This window comes from Ictidomys tridecemlineatus, chromosome 5 (genome assembly GCF_052094955.1).
Source record: "Ictidomys tridecemlineatus isolate mIctTri1 chromosome 5, mIctTri1.hap1, whole genome shotgun sequence".
Taxonomy (NCBI): domain Eukaryota; kingdom Metazoa; phylum Chordata; class Mammalia; order Rodentia; family Sciuridae; genus Ictidomys; species Ictidomys tridecemlineatus.
In genome coordinates this window covers 59226148-59248636 of record NC_135481.1, presented here as the reverse complement: position 1 = coordinate 59248636, position 22489 = coordinate 59226148, and the positions used below count along the sequence as shown (strand labels likewise).

At 44.8% G+C, this 22489-nt stretch overlaps 1 protein-coding gene across 10 annotated transcripts in view; it reads right to left on the bottom strand.

Annotated features, from left to right (window-relative positions):
• The window catches only part of Syne2 (spectrin repeat containing nuclear envelope protein 2), a 321684-nt gene that overhangs the window by 10202 nt on the left and 288993 nt on the right, over positions 1–22489 (bottom strand). For 7 of the 10 annotated variants that reach the window (XM_078050030.1, XM_078050033.1, XM_078050037.1 and 4 more), the window contains 8 exons: positions 12426–12588; positions 6605–6792; positions 5964–6114; positions 5243–5425; positions 3294–3431; positions 2254–2448; positions 1225–1507; positions 604–672 (listed from right to left, as the gene is read on the bottom strand). In XM_078050030.1, coding sequence (XP_077906156.1) covers positions 604–672; positions 1225–1507; positions 2254–2448; positions 3294–3431; positions 5243–5425; positions 5964–6114; positions 6605–6792; positions 12426–12588 — 1370 coding nt within the window. Of the gene's footprint in view, positions 1–603; positions 673–1224; positions 1508–2253; positions 2449–3293; positions 3432–5242; positions 5426–5963; positions 6115–6604; positions 6793–12425; positions 12589–18124; positions 18272–22489 lie in introns of those variants that run through there. The other 3 variants (XM_078050039.1, XM_078050034.1, XM_078050038.1) reach the window with 3 other exon arrangements.

Below are 22489 nucleotides of genomic sequence, written 5' to 3'. Positions count from 1 at the left end.
TATCTTGAGTAGGGGGGTGGAACTGGGTGGCCAGGTTGGATCTGGGGGCCAAGAAGACAGAAGGCCTCTTGGAATTGAGGGGAAGGGGTGACCTTGAAGATGGACTGGAGACCCCAAGGGCTGCTGCTCATGGCTCTCCCCCACCACAGAGTGAAAGATAAAGGTTAGAGCTGCAAGTCAAAGAAAGGAGGTTGTTTTTTTCTCCTGCAGCAGAGGCAGGGGTACCCTCACCCCCACCCACCCAGCCCAGTCCCTGGAAATGGTCAGAAGCAAGGAAATAGTTCCAAACCAAGCCACCAAAAAGAAAAGCTTGGTCCATGCCAAAGGACTTCAGTTAGATGGAGGAAATGAAAAAGGGCATCATGAAAAAATTCCTCCTACATAGCCCTGCGGGGAGGAGGGCCGGCATGGAGATGCTCTGGTGAGGGCAGGGAGCACGCAGATATGGGTGAGTAAGGCAGTGTAAATACACCATGACACGAGGACCAAGGCGCATGGTGTCCACAGAAGGCACAGGGCAGACGGGACATGGGAGCGAGGGTTAGGATGCAATATGCGTCACGGGACTCTGCCATGTGGAGACGTGCACGGGCAGGGGCCTACCAGAAGATGCTTTCAAAGTTTTTGTGGTCATTTTAAGATAGGCCTCAGGATTTTCAGGGATTTCTACATCTGAAAAAGAATAATGTCATTTTCCTCACTGGACATGCCTGCAGATTAATGCCCAAGTAGTAAGTTAACAGTTGTGAAACATTGTCAGCTGAAAGGAGGAAACTAACTACTCTATCTTTTTTATTAGAAGAGTTTTGAAACCAGGAGTTTTGTTTTGTTTTGTTTTCTTTTTTCCCCCAGCTGACCTCTGATTGCCTGCTGCAGTGGTGGAGGGAGGGGAAGTTCTGTAGAAAGAACAGAGATGCTCAGTCTACTGAGACTCCGAGAAACTCCATTGAAAAGTTAGCTGAGGAGTCTCCCCAACAGCGAGAGCCATCCGTGCGTGGCTTTAATGTCTGTAGGTCAATTTTTTGCTTTTTCACCCTTTCACTGGCTTATAGGAATGAGCCAGTTCTCAGGTAAGTCAAAAGGTGGACAGGACAGAACCCAGGAAGCTATAGAAATCTGTCTGGGTCGGCCACAAGCTAGACATCAAGAGCTGCCCGTGTCACTAGGGTGCTAGGAACACAGCCAAATGGGTCAATTTCTAGGACTCTGGGGATCTGCCATTACCTGAGAGCGCACTGTAGTATGGACCTTCCTCATCTTCTTCGTGAGAGGAGGAGCCCCCCACGTCACCTGTGTGATCCCACTCCAGAGGGATGGAGTCCACACTGACAGGGGTCTCACAGCCAGACCGCTCGTGGCTCAGAGCAGGGGGCACAAGATGGCACAGGGACTGGGGAGACGAGGGTTCCTCGCTCTCTCCCCTTTTATGCCAAGAGTCGGTCTGGATTTCTCTGGGGTCTTCCATGTCTGTTTCGGTCTCAGAAGCTTCCTTTTCATCTTCCAAACCCTAAAGGGAGGAGTATCCAGCTTTTAGAATTAACCAGTTCAAGGGCAATTCACTTAGAAGGAGCCCTGGAAGTCTGCCTGGCTAGCAGCCATCACCAGCATTTCTAAGGCTGATTCCAAAAGAACTGTACCCCCAGGCTCTGCTTATGGTTATTTGAGTTTAGCCAATCTAGAATGGGGCTAGAATCTGTATTTTTGCAAAAACTCCAGCTATTTCCAAGATAGAAAGCTGAGGTATATAATCAAACTTAAATAACTTTATCTGGAAGGTAGGGGAAAGGCCGAGCAAACTTTCATGTTAGTAGCAAATTCCTCCAAGAATCAGAAAGTTTAAAAAACAAAACAAAACAAAAACAACTTCAAATCTGCCAACAAAACACCAGAAAGGCACAGATATTAAAAGCTTTCACCCATTAAGAAACACATTCCCCAAATTTGTAATAAAAAAACCATAACAGTTTTCAATGAATTCTCGGGGTACCATCATGTGCCGGAGGAGCCCTGTACTGAGGAATACATTGAAAACAGGTCAGAGGAGGAGGAAGTTTTAGAAATATCATCCTCTCCGCTGGGTAGTGGGGACTTGGAAGTAATCACAACTCTATTTAATAAAAGCAGAAATGAAAAATTTCAGCCTAGGCTCAGTGATTTTTAACCATAAAAATCAATCAGCTGAACCTCTACAAAACTGACATCCCAATTCTTTAAGCGGTTGGTGGAGCCCTGGGCAGGTCGCCTTGCCCTTACCGGAGCGTGGGAGGTCAGGCGCCGGTGGAAGCGAGAGACCCTGCCAAACACCTCCTGGCAGTACCGGTGCAGCTCCTCCAGCTCGTCCTCAATCAGCACGGCATCTAGGGGCTCGCTCTTCTGAATCAGCTGCTCCCCAAACACGATGAGCTGGTCGATCTTGTTGGTATTTAACGTAATTTCCTGTTGGAAGCCCTATTTAGAGGATGAGAAAGAGAAGACTTCAAAAGAAAGAAATTTGGCCCCCGGGCGTCCAGTGCTATGTTCAAACAGGGCCTTAGGAAAAGGCGTGTCATTTTGGTTTTGTTCCTATTTTCATTTTGTCTTGTACCCAGGACTCCAGCTTCATCAATTTTTAACCAAGTGACAATGATGATTTAATTAGTTTAAAAAGGCTGTCTATGTATTTTTTTTCCTCCTCTTTCTGGGCACCGATTTTTTTCCAATTAATAAATTCTAAGAGTTTGACATCCTTGGGTGTGAGGGGAGGAACTCCTCTGGTTGATACTGGGTGAACACAAGAACATTTCCCATAATAAGCAACCAATGGGCATCTGTCTGCCTCAGGTGAAATAATAATGTTTATGGGGGTGCCATTAGGGGAGAAAGATTTTCATTTCTCATTTTCTTCTAAAGTCTAGCTAAGGAGAGAACAACCGTGAGATAAACCTAATATAGATATTGGTTAAAATCTGTTCTTGGAACCACCAATGATAGATTTCCCTTTCATTATACCCAATTTGAGTGCTAGAGAAACAGCATTGTATGATGTTTCTATTTGGAACCTAAAGCAAATTCTCCCCTTGGATGACTTATAAGTGGCCATCAAAAAGGGGGAGGGGGCCTCATTCCAATGACTCCTCAACTACAAGGATTCGTGTCCTTGCTCATGAGAACCCAGTAATACATAGGTAAGATGCAACCTAGCTGCTCAAAGAATTCTGGAATTGGCTCTTAGAGCATCAGGTGAAATCTGTGCTTGGCCAGGGCTCTCCTCAAAGCTGCCATCTTTGAAGAGGAGCTGAGGAAGCAGCCCTTACATTCAGCTGGCGCATTTTGTCATCAGCATCGCTCTCGGAGAAGTGCTCCACATTAGTTAGCTGCAGGTCCATCTCTGTGAGCCACACCAGAATGCTCTCCCTGGTGCCCTCGAAGTCCTCCCTCTGGTTGGTGAAATGCTGCAAAGGGGAAGAAATCAGATCTGTACTGACCTTGGGAAAAAGTTCAGGTAGTCATCACCTTTGGCTCAAAGGAAAGGGTGCCCGAGTGCTCGGGAAGACTTGTATCGGGGTGCCCAGGAAGCCTGAAAGCACTGTACACTGCAGCCTGGGTCCGGTCCTGGCTGTGATACCGAACAAGCCCCCAACCTCTGAGCCTTGGTTTCTACCCTAGCAAATGAGGGAAGTGTGGGAATGTTGATTAGGATCTCAGCGGTCATTTCAAACACTTGAAATTCTGTAATTCTTTAAGTCAGGGATTTTCCCCTGTCCACTGAGGAACCCCTTGAGAGGCCGGGCCAGGCACGGCAGATTTAGCAGCAGCTTCAAAGATAGAAAAGTGCAGATTGCAGGGCTGAACCTGGATGACTGACTGCCCCACTTGCCTTTGTGTAATTCTGAGCATGTTGGAGACCCAGAGGAGATGCGTCACCTCCAGTTCAGGAGGCTCTCAGATGGGCAGCCAGTTTCCAGAGAAATGTGGCATTCAGAGCCAAATGACCATTTAGACTAGTAATAGTCCAATCAAGAAATTAACACAATGAGCCGGCTGTGGTGGCACACGCCTGTAATCCCAGCAACTCAGGAGGCTGAGGCAGGAGGATCACAAATTCAAAGCTAGTTTAGCAAGGCCCTAAGCAACTCAGTGAGGACCTGTTGCCAAAAAAAAAAAAAAAAAAAAAAAAAAAGGCTGGGCATGCTCAGGGGCTAAAACAACAACAACAACAACAACAAAAAAGAACAATGAAATTGTCTAGATTACTAGAAATGCTAGCCAATGTCCTCCTCAGAGGGTTAAAACCCACACCAAACCAGAAACACCAAAACAAAATATTCTTCTCTTTCTAAAAGGGTTTCAAAAGCATTCTGCCTTGAGAACAGAGTAGGGGTTAATATCACATTGGATAGCTCCTGACTATACTCCTTTAGCTGAAACCTGGACTCAAAAAGGTTTACCTTATGAACTACAGAAATCCAGGGTGAGTACATACAGTTGGCTCTCTGTATCCTCAAGTTCTACACTGGAGGATTCGACCAACTGTGACAGGAAGTATTTGAAGAAAATTTGTCTGCATTGAACATCAGGACAAGACAAGACTTTTCTTGAGCAGCATACTGTAATAAGCATTTACTTATATTAGGGACAATTGATAATCCAGAGGCAATTTAAAGTATAGGAGGAGAAGATGTGCATAGATTATTTGCAAATATCACACCATTTTGCGTGAGGGACTTGAGCATCCAAAGAGTTTAGTCTCTGTTGGGGGAGGGGGGGGTCCCCACTGTATTATTGAAACACCAGCCCCCAACCTCTGAGGTTAGTCACTGAGCTGTAAAGGAGAATAATGGCTGCCCCCTACCTCTGCAATGCAGAGGGGTACATGCATGATGGGGTTTATGCATATTCCTGGGGGCACATAACAACACTCAGACAGGCAAAGCAGGGCTCTTTCTGTGTGTTGCCTCCACTGATCCAGGAAGCAGGGCCTGTGCTCTGTGGGCAGTCCCTGTGCTCACGTGCACACTGGAAGTTGTAGAGAGTTGTGTTTTGGTAACACAGATCACATCAATAGGCTTTAAGAAACCCCAACACAAATCCCTCTTTAAAAATGAACGCTGGCAGCTGAGGGCTCCTTGGTGCAGAGAGAACACTAAGACAGGTTAGTCCTCCAGTGAAGTCTCCCTGCGCTGTTACAAGCCTGCCACTGCCTGTCCCATATCACTTCTCCCTGAAAATCTACAAATAACCCCTGTGCTGCAGGCAAGGTTACCCTGAGTCTCCGCAGGATGGCTGTCACCCGCTTCTGGAGGTTGTCCCAGCGCTGGTTGCCCTCGTGGACCATCTGCTTCAGTTTGCTGGCCGTGTCGGTGCGGTTCTCCCGTGCCAGCCGCCGGTACTGCTTGTTGATGAGCTCCAGCTGAGTGAGCCGCTCGTGGATCTGCCGCTGGAAGGCCTGCAGCCCACGGAGGGGTCAGTGTCAAGGAGGCAGTGGGCTGGGACATCTCCCTCCCCGACCCCAATGGCTTGCTCTGTGTGGCCAGTCCCCAGTCTGCACAGGTAACAGAGGGTGACTTCACCAGTAGTTGTTGTTTTGGGTACTAGAGATGGAACCCAGGGGTGCTCTACCACTGAGTTACATCCCTAGCCCTTTTAAATTTTAATTTTGAGATAGGGTCTTGCTAAGTTGCTCAGGCTGGTCTCAGATTTTCCATCCTCCTACCTCACCCGGCCCAAGTTGGGATTTAGGTGTGCCACTGAGCCTGGCTATCCCCAGGTCTTTGATGATAAAGCACAGGCTCCCAAGGCCAGCACATGGCTGTTGGCATACGTGGGTAACACCTTGCAAAGCTGCCTTAGCAGCTGGTGGCAGGCTGAGGATTGTGCTGTCCCCTCCAGAGGTCGGGGAAGTAGGCCTTGGAAAGCCATTTAGCAGCTTCTGAGTGGCTGCTGTCTCGGTCATTAGCAGGAGGAAGGATGGGGAAGGCGTTTACCTCAAACCTCTTCAGCTCTTCTTTGGCATTTGTGTACAACACCTCAGAGGAATTGGGGCAGGCTGCTGTCCTCTCGGCAGACTTGAGCCAGTCCTCGAAGCGGGAATAATCATCTAAAAACTTCTGCCACAGGCGCCATGTCTCTTCGATTCTGATGAGGGGAAAGTGGCTTAGCCAGCTGCCCATTTCCACCCTGTGCCTTTGGACTTGTTTTTGCCTCCTGACTGGGCCCATTCCCAGCTGCCTTATGCTCACGCAGTTAGGGAGAGACCCTGCCACCCTTCCTGGGAAACAGCTGAGGATGCTGCCTCCTGGTCTGCACATCTTCCTTCTGGAAGGGCCAAGCATCTCAGAGCTCCTGCCTCACAGGGCTGAAAAACAGGAGACAAGCTCAGCAGTGCTTCATGGCCCAGTAAACATAGTAAGTAGCAGCCACAAAAGAGCTGGGGGAAGACGGCACCACACTAGGTTTTTTTCCAATAAGTCCTTGGTAAACACTGGTCACCCCTACTGGGTCCTCTCTGCCAATACCTGGCACATTTCTAAGTGACGTGAATAGAGCAATTACTATGACTAAAAGCAAGGGGTGCACAGAGTTCTGTAGGCCACAGCTCAATGTTTGGGGCCAGCAGGGTCCTTACTTCATGCGCCGCTCCATTGACATGGCACAAATGTTCCTCCAGCGCCTGTCCAGGCTTCTGGTGGTCTGCTGGATGGAGTCGCACTCGGTCTCGTTGGCACAGGCGTCAGAGTCATGCAACAGGACATCACAAATGTTGAATACGGACTCCACCCCTGCGCTGTGCTGTTCGATATCTCGCTGCAGATCCTAGGGTTGCAACAGGGTACGAAAACCTTTGAGACAGTGGCAATGGATGGAAGGCTGGCATCAAAGGTTCACTGCTCATCCCTCCCCTAGTTTAGGGATACAGCCCTGGGTGCACTTGGGACCAACAATACAGGCTCAGCTTGTCTTTGTACAGCTCTGTGCCATTGCACCTGACCTGAAGCCTGGGTGGTGGCAACAGGTGGGATTTATGTGTTGAACTGAGTGAGGGTGGGAATGGTGTGGGGCCTGCTGTGCACTGACAGGTGGCCCTGCTGACCCTGAGAGGCCACTGCTCCACAGACCTTGGGCATGCTTGCAATCTAATCCAAATGACCTACCCCAAAGGCCTCCACTTCAGATTTGGTTTCTGAACTATCCAAATCCCTTCGGCAGGAGCTGAGATGTTAGCAACAGAATTGAGCTTTTATGGCTCACAGAACTCTGGGACCTACAAAGAGCCCTGTGCTGTCTCTCTACATACGTCCTCCTGTGTGGGTAGCTGTAAGGGTGTGCATGGCCTCTCTATGAGCCCATCAGTGGCTCCACAGGTCCCAAGGAAGAATCCTGGGACTCCTCTACCCAGAGAGTGGGGCTGTGACCTGGGGAGGGGGGAAAGAATCTCTGGATTCTTCTCCCATGATAGTGACAGTGATGCAGTTTCCCAATTTGGAAAAAAAGAACACTCATGAAAATGCATGGTCACAGGAAAAAGATTAAAAAATTCCATAAGAGGAAACATGGGGCTAGAGATATAGCTCAGTAATAAAGCACCTGCCCAGCATGCATGAGGACAATACACACACACACACACACACACACACACACACACACACACACACACACATTTTTTCAGTCATTGTGAGAGAATAATTCTTTCACATTCCATGGGTGGGCTGGGGAGTAGGGAGACAGATGAGGAACCTGTTTGTTTTGCCATTCTGGATGGGATAGGCTTCCCCTGACATCCAAATTATGTGATACATGACAGGAGACCACACCATTAATCCTAGTAGCTGAATTATGTTGTAAAGTAGCCAGGACCAAGTTAAATTCTATTTCAACTGTTTGATAATACAACCATTTCTGAAATTGCACAATGGCTTAAGCAAGCCACTATCAACTCTACTAAGCTATAAACCAGTTTTCAAGAGGATTACTTTACAAACAGTGGCTGCCACCAGCTGCAGAGAGGCAGCTCAAGGTCATTCCAGGTCACCTCAGTATTTAAATAATTTTGGAGACAACTACTATATGCCTAAGTAGAACTAATATTTTCTTACATTTCTTCTTTCAAGTGCACAATTTGGATCATTGTGTGTTTGGGTGGATTTGAGAGAACAAATGCGAACACTCCACCTGAATTCTAAATCAGCCAGCTGCTAGCACAGATCCCGAGTAGACATGGGCACCAAGTTAAACTCAGAAGAAACATCTCTTCCACTCGGTCACCCTGTGAGCCCAGGGAGAGATATGCAGGGTGGGTTTTTAAAGCTCTACAGCTCAGGAAGAGTATCAGAAATGCTATAAGGGTGGCAGTATCCCCAGGGCCAATACTAGGACTAGCTTTAAAATTATTACATTTAAGTTGAATTCCAGTTTTTAAGAATTCTTACTGGTGTATAGAATTAGAACAGGTTTTTCTGAAATTTACTGATATTGATACATATCCTTTGAATTATTAAAGTAATAACAGTAATTTAGCACAGTAGTGCTAATTGAGTAATTCTGACAAATTAATTGAAAAATTCCCTCCATCTCACCTGGCTCCAACTGGGTAGAATTTGATGAAAATGCTCAGAGAAAGTCTAGTCTATGGATAAACATGAATGCCACTTTTTTTTTTTTTTTTTTTTTGTACTAGGGATTGAACTCAGGGGCACTCAACCATTGAGCCACATCACCAGTCCTATTTTGTATTTTATTTAGAGACAGGGTCTCACTGAGTTGCTAAGCACCTCATTGCTGAGGCTGGCTTTGAACTTGCAATCCTCCTATCTCAGCCTCCAGAGCTGCTGTGATTACAGGTGTGCACCACCACACCCGGCCAAATGCCATGTATTAAATTCTTTGCGGTTAGCTTATATTAGTCATCTAGCTTATATTGAATAAATGTTTAAAGAAAATTTAATAAGTGACAGAAATGAGATTCTAAACCAAGTTAAAAAAAAAAAAGATCATCCATATTTTGGCTGAATAAAAGCAAAAGTCCTACATTTTCAACAACAAAAAACCACAACCACCCCCCAAACACCTAAAACACCAGAGTGGCCTACTGATGTTGGAATTTCATGTATAAAATCAAGTTGTAAACTATATTTTAAAATGTAGATCTTCCAAGTCCTAGACAAGTATTATTTTGCAAATTAAATAAAATAATCCTGCTGCTATGCCCACTGAGGCATGAAGCTGAACAATAATTGCATTTCAGAGACTGTCCAAACTTGGAGACGAACTGAGTTTAAGGAAAGGCAGAAGACATTGGGAAAGACTTTTGCCAAGGGTTTTGGAAAGGGGCTCCTCTTCACTCTGTTTTCCTGAGCAGTTGACAGTGAAGTTAGGAAAGAGCAGAGGAGGAGGAGGAAGAGGGCGCTCAGCAAGAGGTGATGGGGGGTAGACATAAAACCAGAGAAGAGATGCAGTCAGGAAGGATGAGGATAAAAAGAAACCAGAAAAATAAGATAAAGAAGAAAATCACAGAGAGGAACCCATGGTGTGGTGGCTCCAGGAAGTCTCCATGGGAGGGGCTTGGGTGGCAAGCCAGCCAACCAGGGTAGTATTGGGGGACGGTTAAGGGGCTTGGAGTGAAGCTGAGTGGGCCTTTGGGGAAGAGGCTATTGGTCATTACAGAATGAGAGGGCAACTAAAAATGTCCCCAAGTGCCATCTGGCACCCTCAGGGATTCAACAAACAAACAAACAAAAAATCAGGAGAGAAATGTTTAAGACTCAGTGAAAGTGGCTCATGATTTGTCACTAATGGGCACCATTTCCTTTGCATTTTGAAAGAATGACCCCAATCAACAACTATCTAAAGAAGTTCTACCAAAGAAAGGAGAAACCCAGAGGACTCTCATAGAGTCTAATCCTTCCTCACCAGGTCCCTAAGGACATTACAAAGAGGACCCAGGGATATCATGGCTCTTTAGGGAGCTGGGGGCATTTGCAGGAGGCAATACTAGGCAATTCCCAAGCTTTTGGGTCCTTTACCAGAGGCAATCAAGCAACTTATGATATTTATTAGGGATGAAAAAGTAAGGTTTTTAAAAAGTGACTCATAAGTTCATTTGTGTGCCACTTCTGTTTTTAGTGTTTTGGATGATCTAGGTTTAGTATAAGAAACACATGCTAGTTCATTCCATTCAACAAAAGTACTAAAACTTTGCTCAGGTGGCAGAACAATGAAATGAATCCCCTCCCTTCCAAAGATGTCTGAATCCTAATTCTAGAACCCATGAATATATTAGGTTACAAGGTAAAGGAGAATTCAGTTTGCTGATCATTTGACTTAACATAGATCATTTTAGATTATCTGGGTGGGTGCAATGTGTTCCTGAGAGTCCTTAAAAGTAGAAGACTTAGAGGAAGATGCAACTATGGAAGAATGGCCCATAGAGACAATGTTGATTGATGTCTTAGAAGGTGGAAGAAGTGGGCCAGAATCCCAGAGATGTGGGAGGCCTCTAGAAGCCTGAAGGCAAAGACATGGATTCTCCTGTGGAGCCCTCGGAAGGGTAAGCTCCAGGTTGGTGCCTGGTCAGAACTGTAAGATTAATACATTTGCATTTTTAAGCTGTAAACAACAGCAATAGAAAATTGATATATCTAATTTATTTGCTGTAATGGTAGTCCTAAATACTAACTCCACAACTATTTTGATAACCAAAAGGGATAAGACTTCCATTATGGTAACTTTGAATTCTATAAAGAGGGAAACCTCGAATCCATTAGATGGAAATTATGTATCATTTCAGTATGGGAACAAATAGGCCAAGAGAATGGCAGTTCTAAATTGTACACATTAGGAATAAATATCCTGCAATTTAGTGTGTCATATTTCAGATTTATAAAAAGTTAACACAGTTTTGAGCCTGTACTAAATTCAGCCAATCATTTTTTAAGAGCAAAGATACTGCCATCTTTCTTACTATTTACCTGAAAAGACTCACCACTCAGGATTGATAGTTGTTTGCAATGCCTTATCTATTAAGAGACTAGAAATTAAGAAATTTGTCCAACAGATTACATTTATAAATGAAGCTGATGATGTTCCACTGAGAAGTGCATCAAAATCTCTAGACTGTCCACTAAAGTTCTTTGAAATTTATGTGATATTCTTTCTCCACAAAGCAAAGAGAGAATTAAATGACCTTAATAAAAAGACACCCTTAGATATCTGAAGTGGTAAAACCAGTAATAATTTGTAGCAATATTAAATCATATTAATTTGAAAGCCATTATGGGCATCATTTGAATAGTAAAGGTGATAGTAATATCAAATACTTGGCTCTGTTTATAGAAGCATGAAATGACACTTGTAACCATTAAAAGGATGGACCGAACTCAAGAGAATGTCATGGAACAGGCAGCCTTCTGGCCTTGAATCTGGGGGAAATGTGCCAACACAAACTGTCTCTAAGCAGCTATGATAGATAGGATGAGCACAGGAGAGGTTAAATGGGACAAAACCAGATTCAAATCTAAGAATCATACGCCTTGGGTGGTTGGAATAATCTGCCTATAGCTCTGAAAGAAAATGGAGATGAACAAAAGCCACAGAAAGAACAATATAAACTTGGTAATTTAAAAAATAAAGACAAAGTTGGGCAGTGCATTATGAAAATGGCATGTGAGTAAAATTTACAGAAGGCAGCAAAGTGGATTCAATAAACCAGTGATGTCAGAGAGCTCCTGCCAGTGGGTGCAGTGGCCAATGCTAGTGGAACTCAGTGATTTTTCAAAATGCAGATTTCCAAGGTTAGCTCAGAGCATGCATATATATAACTGATGACAAAATGCAAAGTGTGGTAAACTCTGCACACCTGAGCTTCTTGGTCCGAGTATGTTCCTTTGCTTGTATAAAAGAATTTTCTTTTGAGACAGGGTCTCACTAAGTTGCCCAGGCTGGCTGGAACTTGTGATCCTCCTGCCTCAGGCTCCTGAGTAGTTGGACTGTAGGCATGCATATCTTATAATTTTTGTTTTTTAAAAAAATGTCTATCAGACACAAATAGCATGACCCCATGAAAACTTTCCTTCATAAAAAGAGTTATTTCTTTTCCAACTTGTTGCCTTTCAAAATTATGTTAGCAAAACACAACAAAGATCAAAGTTCAAAAAAAATGACTAACCTAAACCCCCTAATTTCTCACTAAGATTAAGGTCTACATCTTACACACTATTTAAACTGTTTCATAAAGAGCTACGTGAATGGGTGGGCATTCAAGAGATGGACGCCTCACACATATAAAAATGCAGACAGGCAATCAGGGTTTTTTTCCTGGAAAAAAACAAACCGATATTATGAAATGCAAACATGCTGAAACACAGCAGATGATGTGGGCAGGTCTGTGTTCGTTATCAGACTTGCATCTTAGACACCTCTGCTGGGACACAGCTCACTTCCCATGGCCCCACCTGCTGCTCAGCGAGCCTCTTCTGGATTTCCTGATCGTCACAGACGTCGTAAACAACCGGCTTCGAAAGCTCAGACTCGATGCGAGCCAACCAGGTGCGAAGGTTGCTCATGTTTTTGTCTAACTGCTGAATAAAAGCAAATGTCTCCTTCAGCTTCTTCACCCTGAACATATTTGCAGAAAAAAAAAAAAAAAGAAAAAGATGGAAGACAAAAACTCAACATTTAGTGATAAGAAAAAGGGACCAGCTAATAAGGGTGTTTGTTGGTGGGTAAAGGATCAAAACTTGCTCTGATCTTCTAACAGGAACAACTCTCATGTCACCAGAGTTCCCATAGAATACATGCCACTTTGCAAAACTGTCACCTAGGTTGATTTTTTCATATGGACTTAGCCTACCCATGCAAACAAGGATGTCCTATCATTCCCAAAATGGGGGCCCCCTGAAGTCCTATCCATCTTGCTGGGCCTCTAGAGGTGAGATGTGACCACTTTTGGCTTCTTTTGCCCCGTTTCTGTCTTGGGTATGCCTGAGACAATTGTCTTCCCAAGAGATTAAAGATGCCACACGCCTGGCTAGTTGATAGTTAGCCCACAATGCCTCTCATGGGACCTTGCTCTGAGCAAGAGAGGAACACATGCCAAACCCACTACTTCAGGCAGGATCGATGGTGCCACTGAACCAGCCCATGTGGGTACTAGAGGGTCGCCTGTCAGTCAGAGGGTGGGGGCAGAGGTGAACGGTGGCCTCAAGCCCAGTTCTAAGTGCCGGCTACCTGGCCAGCCTGCCTCAGATCCTGCCCAGGCTGACTCCACATTGAGCAGATTTGAAGACACACGTGGCACTGGTGTCAAGTGGTGCCCTCACCAAAACCAAGTGCCACTGAGAGACAACCACCAAAATTTTATGTGAATACTGAAATAAAACGTGTCCATAAACCCTTTCATGAAAGTCCTAAAGGAGCGTGAGTGAGGGTGACCTGGGGGATTTTCAGTTAATCCCAGCTACTTCAACTAGTAGCTACAGTTGAAACTTCCTACTTACCAATCCTCAAGCTGGAAGATACTGTCAGAACTACATTCCATGGCTGGGAGTGCTAAAGAGAGAAACTGAGGTGCTGACCCTAGCTCACTGGACCACACTGTCCTCCATGCCACCACCACCTCTTCCTTAACTGGACAACTTCCTACCTAGCGGCCTCCTTGCCCTCCTACCCACCTTTGGTTCTGAAGCTGAAGGATACATCCTGGAAGGCGGGTCTGATCCATGGCCACAACACAACAGTCACTGCCCTTCCTGGACAAACCAGTTTAATCACGTGATCTCCTCCAGTGTTCAGTGGCCTCTGCCTCTAGCCCTTCAGTTTGCAAAGCAGCTCCTCTTTCCTTCTGGAGCTTCTCTCCACTGCCCCTCCCCCACAGGCTCCCACAGTATCTGGGCCTCCCACCTGGCGCCCTAACCGTGAGTATCTGCACCTATCAGCACAGAGACTAGCTGCCAGGCAGCACTCCCACACCGCCTGGTGGGCCAGAGGTGTCCACAAACATTTGCTGAAGGGATAATTATAGCTAAGCCCTTCTACAGCCTAGGAATTGGGCAGACCACAGAGATGTGCATGTGCATTTCGTTTTCGTTCCTTACAAGGGACCAAGTCAATCAGCCAGCTCTATTGTCAGGGTGACCTGCTATGTTCTCCCTTATCTCCAGGAAGCCTCTGAAGTCTCCCAATTCAGGAAGGCAATAGGATCCAAGTGAGGTTAAGGCTAGAGCTTCGGAGGTGAGCTGCCCAGGGTCAAGTCCATTTCACTATCTATAAGCTATACATCCCTGCAAGGCCCTCAGTCTCTGACTCCTTGTTTCTTTGTTATCTGTAAAATTAAACACCTTTGCAGTGGTTGTGAGACCAAAATAACAGAATGCATGCATGTAGAGCCACTGGGGCATAATAAATGCTCAATAACACTAGCTCTTCTTATGCTGACTGGGTTTACTGTGAAAATAATAATGCCTTTTCCATTCAGCACTGGACCTCACCAAGTTCTTTCATAGGTGTTTTAATCTTATTAGCACCATAGACTGTTCAGGCTTGTAAGCTGTGGAGTCTGGTGGTGAAGGACACAGACAGGCCCTGACCACAGGGTTTCAGTCCTAACTGTTTAATCTCATGTGAAAAATGGTGCTAACAGTAGCACCTTCCTTCCTGGGTAGCTGAGAGGACCACAGGAGACACAATGCATGAAGGGCACTGGGACACTGTCTGATGTGATGGGCAGATGTCCAGGGACTGTGTGCATGATCAGTTTCAAGGAGGAATATTCTCCAAATTGCATTCTTACTGCTAACAAGTTGCCTTCAAAGTCACTAAAAGGATTCATTGAAAAAAAAGTAACAGAAGCCCAAGCCAGGCCTGGATACATTGTAACCTGGATGAAGCAGGGGCTTCATTTCCACCAAGTTAGCATTATGCCCTCCTCACCCAAACATTCTGCCACCCTGCCTGTCCAGGGACCAAAAGTCTTCCACACAGTTGGGCTGTCCTCCTCGGAGGCTCTGCTGGAGAAGAGGCCTGGGCAGGTTCAGGTTCAGTTCAGCAGCCTCCTCTTCCCTTTTCCCAGGATGGCAGCCACTGCCTTCATCCAGCATCTGACCCTATTTCACCATAAGAATCCCGGCCTCTTTCTTATCATAAAAAGAAAGAGGGCTGGAATGCAAGTTTTTTATATGAAGGTGACAAGCAGCAAAATAATCTGGGTGTAAGAATACCAGAGTTAAGTGGTCTTGAATTGACTTCAGCCCTAGGGGTCAGCCATGCCATGCATGATAACTCCTGCAGGAGCGGGATGAATAATTTGCTCGGCTTCCCAGGACTGTGGTTTCTAAGGGGTGCTCCAGACATATCAATGGGACATAGGTATAACATACAGGCTGAGCATCCCTGTTCTGAAAAAATCTAAAATACTCCAAAATCAGACACTTTTTTAGCACAATCATGATGCCACAAGTGGGGAATGCCACTCCTGATCTTGCGTGATGGTTTACATCAGAACACAGGCAACACTGAAAGTTACTATGTAAAACTATGTCCAGGGTATATATGAGAATCCTAAATGAATTTTGTGTTTAGACCCAGGTCCCATCTCTAAGGTATTTCATTATGTACATATGAAATTATTCCCAAATCTGAAATCCAAAATACTTCTGTTCCTAAGCATTTTGGATAAAGGATACTCAACCTTTATTAGACTTTATACTGCTAACCTATTCTTTTAAAGTATCTACATTGGATATGACTTTTAATACATAAACCTTATTACTAAAATGGAATATCTGTGTAACATAGCATCTAACAGGCTGACCTGTGCCAGGCCTGCAGTGGTTCACACGTTAGCAACTCATTAATCCTTACGACAATGCTAAGATATGGGTATTATCATCATTCCTATTTGACAGTTGAAGAAATGGAAGCCAGAGGTTAAATTATTTGCCCAAGTCAGATGGCCATTGAGCAGCAGTGGGGGGAGGGGGCAGGATTCTAACTGGGCAGCCTGGCCCAGAGGTATTACCATATGGCCTTGCATACATGCCTGCATACACTAACGTGTACCTAATAGTGGCACATCATGGATTTTGTTGCTGTTGGGGACATGACCAGAAGTCTGGACTCATGGCTACTGCATTACTGGGGATAGAAGCCAGTCCACACAGCGCTAGACTTTGTGGCTATAAGCTGGTGTGTGGGGAAGAGGTCAGAAGGCTCAGATATGCTGTTCCCATTTCCTTCCCATGATTTTCTTTCAATGCATTTAACTATTTGCTTAATCTTGGTTGCTGTGCACATTCTGGAAATCCAAAGATAACTGGAAGATAGGTCTTATTTCCACAGAGCTCATGACCTTGCAATTAGATGTTATGATAGGGGAGATGCACAATAAAGATCTACTGAATGAGGTTCACTTATACCTTCAAGTTTTTTTTTTCTATAAAAGAGGTGGTCACATTATATTTGAAAGGAGAGAAATAAAGACCAGAGCACATCAAAGCCCTTTTGCCAGAAAACAACATGGTGCCCTCCAGTGAGCCACATGTGCCCCTAAACTCAATTTCCAAATGAAGTGGAACAGGCACACAAATCAGGTGCACACTTAGGGTAAATTAAAGAAGAAGGGAAGGCAGAGGGAAGGCAAGAAGACTGCCAAGAAGCTATATAGCATTCATCAGTCAGAACCGAACCTATTCCATGTATCAACCTCTGTCTGGAAGCACAACACCCCAAATGTATGAGAATCAAAATGTTGCTCCTTGGATAATCATGTTACAACTCACTCCAGGAACATCAGATGCATTGCTGAGTTTGTAATGTTCTGTTCTCTGCAGATACTGTAACCCAAATCACATTGCCCAGGTCAGAAATTTATGTGCCATTTGCCAGCCACAACAACTGGCCTCCACATTAGGACTCCTTAAAGTTGCTCTTGGAAAACATCTGAATCTCAAGTTAATATGGAGAAACAAGGAAATCTATTCAGAAACCAGTCCATTGGCACAACCCTGCATTACATCAACCACCTAAACAGTTTGTTTATGTGGCTCCCATCTCTGTACTTGCCCACATTTTGACCCAAGTGCTCTTGGCTAACACTTCTCACATATATGCCAACAAATATTTATTCAGAAAAATGCAGCATGATTTCCTGAGTTGAATTCTGAGGTCTGATGATCAGAACAATAATTTTTTTTTTTTAGGTGCAAAGAGGGAGCTGTCTGCCTATACAGATATTTTCCATGAAACCAAACAAAAGAATTATACCCAAGAGTAGCTATAAAACAGAACAGTTCTTTTGCAAGGATTATGGGTAGAAATGCAGAAAACGATTAAGGCGAACAAAGTTTGTCTTTTATCTTGACTAGAGATGGATCAGAATGTAACACTAACAAATACTGCTCTCCTTCCAGAATGAACAGTCAAAATCAAGGTGAGTTGGTTAGTAGCAGTCTCCGCATCTAGCCCAGGTCTTACAATGCAATGGAGGCTTCAAATAATACCTGCATATACATTTAGAATAATTAATAGTTGTGCATATGGAATAATTTACCTTTCAGTCCAGTTCTCCTCATGCTAAGGAGTCTACAGAGAAATTACTAAAGCCCTAGATTAGCATAAATTGACAAAAAATTCCCATGCCAATGTGGACAGCAGAACAAAAATCACAAGGAAAAACTGAGATGGTTGAAAGTACCCAAATTTGTGCCGAAATCAACACTCCAACATGGGGGCAGCTGTCAGCTGCTAAAAACACTGTATGGATCCTGTACAACTCTGATCTTTTTCAAGGGCTAAACATCTTTATAGCAAAATAATCAATTGCTCCAAGATCCCAAAGCCCTGATGTGAGGACACGGACATGACAACACATTCTGGAGCTAATCGCCTGGCTGGAGCATTTCTGAGGCCGGAAGACTCCCATCTTCCACACAGCATAGTCGCTGTCTCTCTGCCCTGCTTGTCGGAGGCAGCCTGCAGACACGGCTCGCATGCTGACGCCGGAGAACCCATCCCCCGATGGCTGAGCGCATATCCTCCACCGCCACCATCTCATCGGTGATCTCTATTGTCACCAAAATGAGAGAGCAGAGAGCGAGACACAAGAGACAGCTACCGTGTCGCCATAGGCAGAGCTGAGGGCTGAAATGGCACTTACTGTATATGAGAAAAAATCATTCCTTAGGTTGAAGCGAAAGCTCCAAGTTCCCGGCTGCACCTCCACCTCCCAGGGCCGAGGCGGCCCCTCCCCCTGCCCAGCGTGCCCTCTTCATTCACTGGTTCAGCATCTTGCAGAGCAGCGGACGCAGCCCTCCCCAAGGCTCCTCACGGAGGCGGCAGGGCTGGCTCCCGGGGCCAGGAGCGAGGCCAGTAGCAAAGGAAGACACCTTCTCTGCCCACTACTGCAATTTTTTAATCTCTGTTTTCTCCCTTCCAATAAACAAACATCTCCAGCTCTTCCCTCAGACACTCAGTCTTTGTTCTGACGCTACAGGATTGCAATGCTGGGGGAAGAAAGTCCCAGTGTTATCTTGGCTCTGGGTTATTTACCAAGTGCTTTAAACCCAGGGAAGAAGCAGATTGGAGACATGGCAAAAAAAAAAAAAAAAAAAAAAGGACTTCTGTTCTCAAATTAATTTTTCTGTTTCAAGTTTTTGGAAAGGGACAGTGAAATATCTGAAGCCCCTGAGTCTAACAGGGATGCCTTCCTCCTGTATTCCTAAGGGGGACATTTCCCAGTGGGGATTTTCTGCCCTCCCTTTTGAGTCCTGTGCATCTTGGTTTAGGAAGATCAGAGAGTTCATATAATCCATTCCATTGCTTTTTGCAGAAAAATTCCATCTTGCTGTACAAATGGAGCTCAAGATTTTGCAGGGGGAAGAAACTGTATACTTTTCCTTGGTAGTTCCTTCCTTACTATAATGTGGGCACCTGACAATTCCTCCTTATCCCTAGCCTCAGTTTCTCTGGATGATCTGAAGTGGCTCCGTTTACCAGACCACTGCTTGGTTTGTGTTAAGCTCACTTCCAGCCCTTATTTTGTGACTCCATAATATTAATCCATTCCCTTGGGTTCCTAAAGCCCAACATTGGATCATTATGACATCCCCACCTTGAAACACAGCAAACATTCTAAACCAGTGGAATTAGGAATGCGGATTTGGTAGCATTTCTCCCCAAATGCAGCATCCAATTACCTTATGCTCACATACTTGGCTACTCCTGTGACCTGCTAAACATGAACCTCAAAGAGTCAGTGCCCTGTATTATCCCACTGATGGCTGCTCTCTTCTGGGGAGTGGGAGTCCCTTGACTCCCCAGGAAGGTATTGGGAGCAGCAATCACCTGTTCTAGAGCTGAAATGATCAGGTGATGGAAAAGAAAATGGAAGTGGGGAGGCCTATCTCATATCTTCCTTTATGCTAAAATATCTCAATTCTTCCTGCTCCCCTGGACCAGACAACCTACTAAGACCAGAGCAAGTCAGTTTTGTGACTAACAGAATTGTTTGGTCTTTCCCAATAACCTTGAGAAAATATAGATAAAAGGAGAGCAGTGAAAAGCGTTATCAGTTTAAAAAGGCATGTCTCCCTGCCCATTCTGCAAGGGAAGGAAAAACAATCTTAACACATGGTTGCCATGGTAATAACTGCTGAGTTATGACAACATTTTAATTGTTACTATTATAAATTAGGCGGGCTTTTCATATGGGTAGGTAAAATGTGAAAATTATGCTTAATTTCTTTCCATGGACTTGATATTTCTGAAAGCAAGAGAGCAAGCCACTGTAAATAGGAAACGTTCAAGACTGTGAGTAATATTCTTCCTTCATTGATTCCTAGGACTCAACATTGGTTAAGAATGCCAAGCTTGTTAATGAAGATACCACAGAAGAGAAATTAAAAAGGGCAACATTGCTTTCCTTAGAAAATACAGACAAGGTGGGGCTGGGTGTAGCTCAGTAACAGAGTGCCTGTCTAGCATGCATAAGGCCCCAGGTTCCATCCCTATTACTTCAAGGAAAAAAGTACAGACAAACAAAAAGAAAATTCAAATCTCTAATGATCCAACATGAAGAGATAACTAACATAAAAATTCTGGAGGTACCTCTTTTAGGCACTGAAAGTTTTCATCAGATCATTCCAGTATGTTGCTAGAAAGAGTCTTTAAAGAATTCCCATACCTGAAGAGGCTCCATCAAAATGCGTAACCAGCAAGGCACGATAATGCATGCCTATAATCCTAGCTAGTCTGGAGGCTGAGACAGGAGGATCGCAAATTTAAGGCCAGCCTCAGCAATTTAACAAGGCCCTTAGCAACTTAGTGAGAATTTGTCTCAAAAATAAAAATAAAAAAATAAAAAGGGCTGGGGATGTAGCTCAGTAGTTAAGTGCTCCTGGGGATTAATCCCTAATCCTGAAATAACAAAAAACACACAACCACATACACTATTAACCAGAGTGACTCACTAAAGACACAGACACCTGTAATCACAGAACTCCTGCTTTATTAGGATTTGGTCATGCTTTCCCATCTAGGAAATGGGAAGGGGCTCTGGGAAACAAAGCTAGATGGATTTTTTTTTTTTTTTAGGTGTTTCATGAATACTGGGTTTTTTTTCTTTTTAAATAAAACAATAGTAGGTCAGATTATGTGGTAAACCGAGTCCTTCTCTGGCTTCAGTCCCATTAAGGAGATGAAATCCCAGATTCCCCTGGGTGTGGTGGCATGTGCGTATAATCCTTAGCAACTTGTGAGGCTGAGGCAGGAGGACGGCCAGTTCAAAGCTGAGCAATTTAGCAAGCCCTTGAGCAACTTAGTGAGACTGTGTCTCAAAATTCAAATTAAAATTAAAGAAAAAAAAAAAAGGAGGCCAGACATGTGGCTCAGTGATTAAGCACTCCTAGGTTCAAACCCAGGTACCTACTGCCAAAAAAATCCCAGACTCCTTTGGGAGCTTTAGTCTGTGCTGGCTAAAGCATGTTAACTTGGCATCTTTTCATCCATCACCTGGCATTTTGTATTTAACCTGTTCCATGGTAATATAGCGCCCTCTAATCCAGGATATTGTATGTACTGATGGGTTTTTTTTTTTGGGGGGGGGAGCTTCTGTAGTTATCTTTCCTTCATTCAGGTTTTGCTGAGGAGGAGGAGCTAATAGCTACAATAAAAACTTAAATTCATTCAATCTATTACATGAACACAGTAGCATAGAACTAATATTTCTTGTCATCAATCAGATTGGAGTCTAGATGACCACACCATCATCAAAAAATATGCTTTCGGTGGTTTTCGGTAATGAAACTGATAGCATGTTTCCTAAGAATTTAAGAGGACACAAATGTAAGATACTACAAATATAAGGGCCCTCGATGACAGCTAAATTTCCCAATCCCACCACGACACAGAGCCAGCTCTGTGAATTCCAATTGCCACGTCAGGGCCTGTTTAATCTTATGTGACAGGACTTGGGCTCCCTGACTCTTTGATAAGGTTATTTCAGGACACACAGACTTCAGGTTCTTGAAGGATTTTACAGAAGCTGAATACTTTATCAGTAGAGAAAAGATAGTGGTTTTGGGGTGAGCCTCTTTCCCCAGCTATGATTATCGTGGTCATGCTGAATGGACAGCATGTGTGTGTGGATGGACCCAGGGTCATCATCTGGCATTTCAGTCCTCACTGCCCCCAGCCAGGGTGGGAAGGCACAGGGCTGTGGAGTTGGTCAGTGTGGAAACCAAGGCTCACAGAGCCACAGACCTGCTTGCAGGTGCAGGATTTCTGTCTCTTGGTGCAATATGGATTTAGTTCCCCAACTGTTTCCCAGACCAACCCAAGGCCACTCAGGGGCACACATTACAAATGTCCATTCTAGGCCCCAGTCAGATCTATGGAAACAGAAGCTCAGGGGCTCAGAGAGTGGGCCCTCCAGGGGATTCTGACGAATGTTCAAGTCTGAGAACCACTGCTTTCCATTAAACAGGACTCTACACTGAGTTCCAGGTTTCTTTTCTTTTTTGGGGGGGAGGGTGCGTGTAGGGTGAGGGCAGCGTGACGACCAGGCATTGAACTCAGGGGCACTCAACCACTGAGCCACATCCCCAGCCTTATTTTGTATTTTATTTAGAGACAGGGTCTCACTGGGTTGCTTAGTGCCTCACTGTTGCTGAGGCTGGTTTTGAATTTGGGACCCTCTTGCCCGAGTCTCCTGAGCCACTAGGATTATAGGCGTGCACCACTGCACCCGGCTGAATTCCAGGTTTCAAAAATATTTCTGATACAATAATTTTAAAGCAAAGGCCTCCTAGTGGTGTAGTGGCACTCACCTGCAATCCCAGTGACTCAGGAGGCTGAGGCAGGACCTCGGCTCTATCATGGGGCTACATCCCCAGACCTTTTTATTTTGAGACAGGGTCTTGCAAAGCTGCCCAGACTGGCCTTGCCATCCTCTTGCCTCAGCCTCCCAAGTCACTGGGATAACAGGTGTGCACCACCTCCAAATGCTCTCTCGATGCTTAGTGCA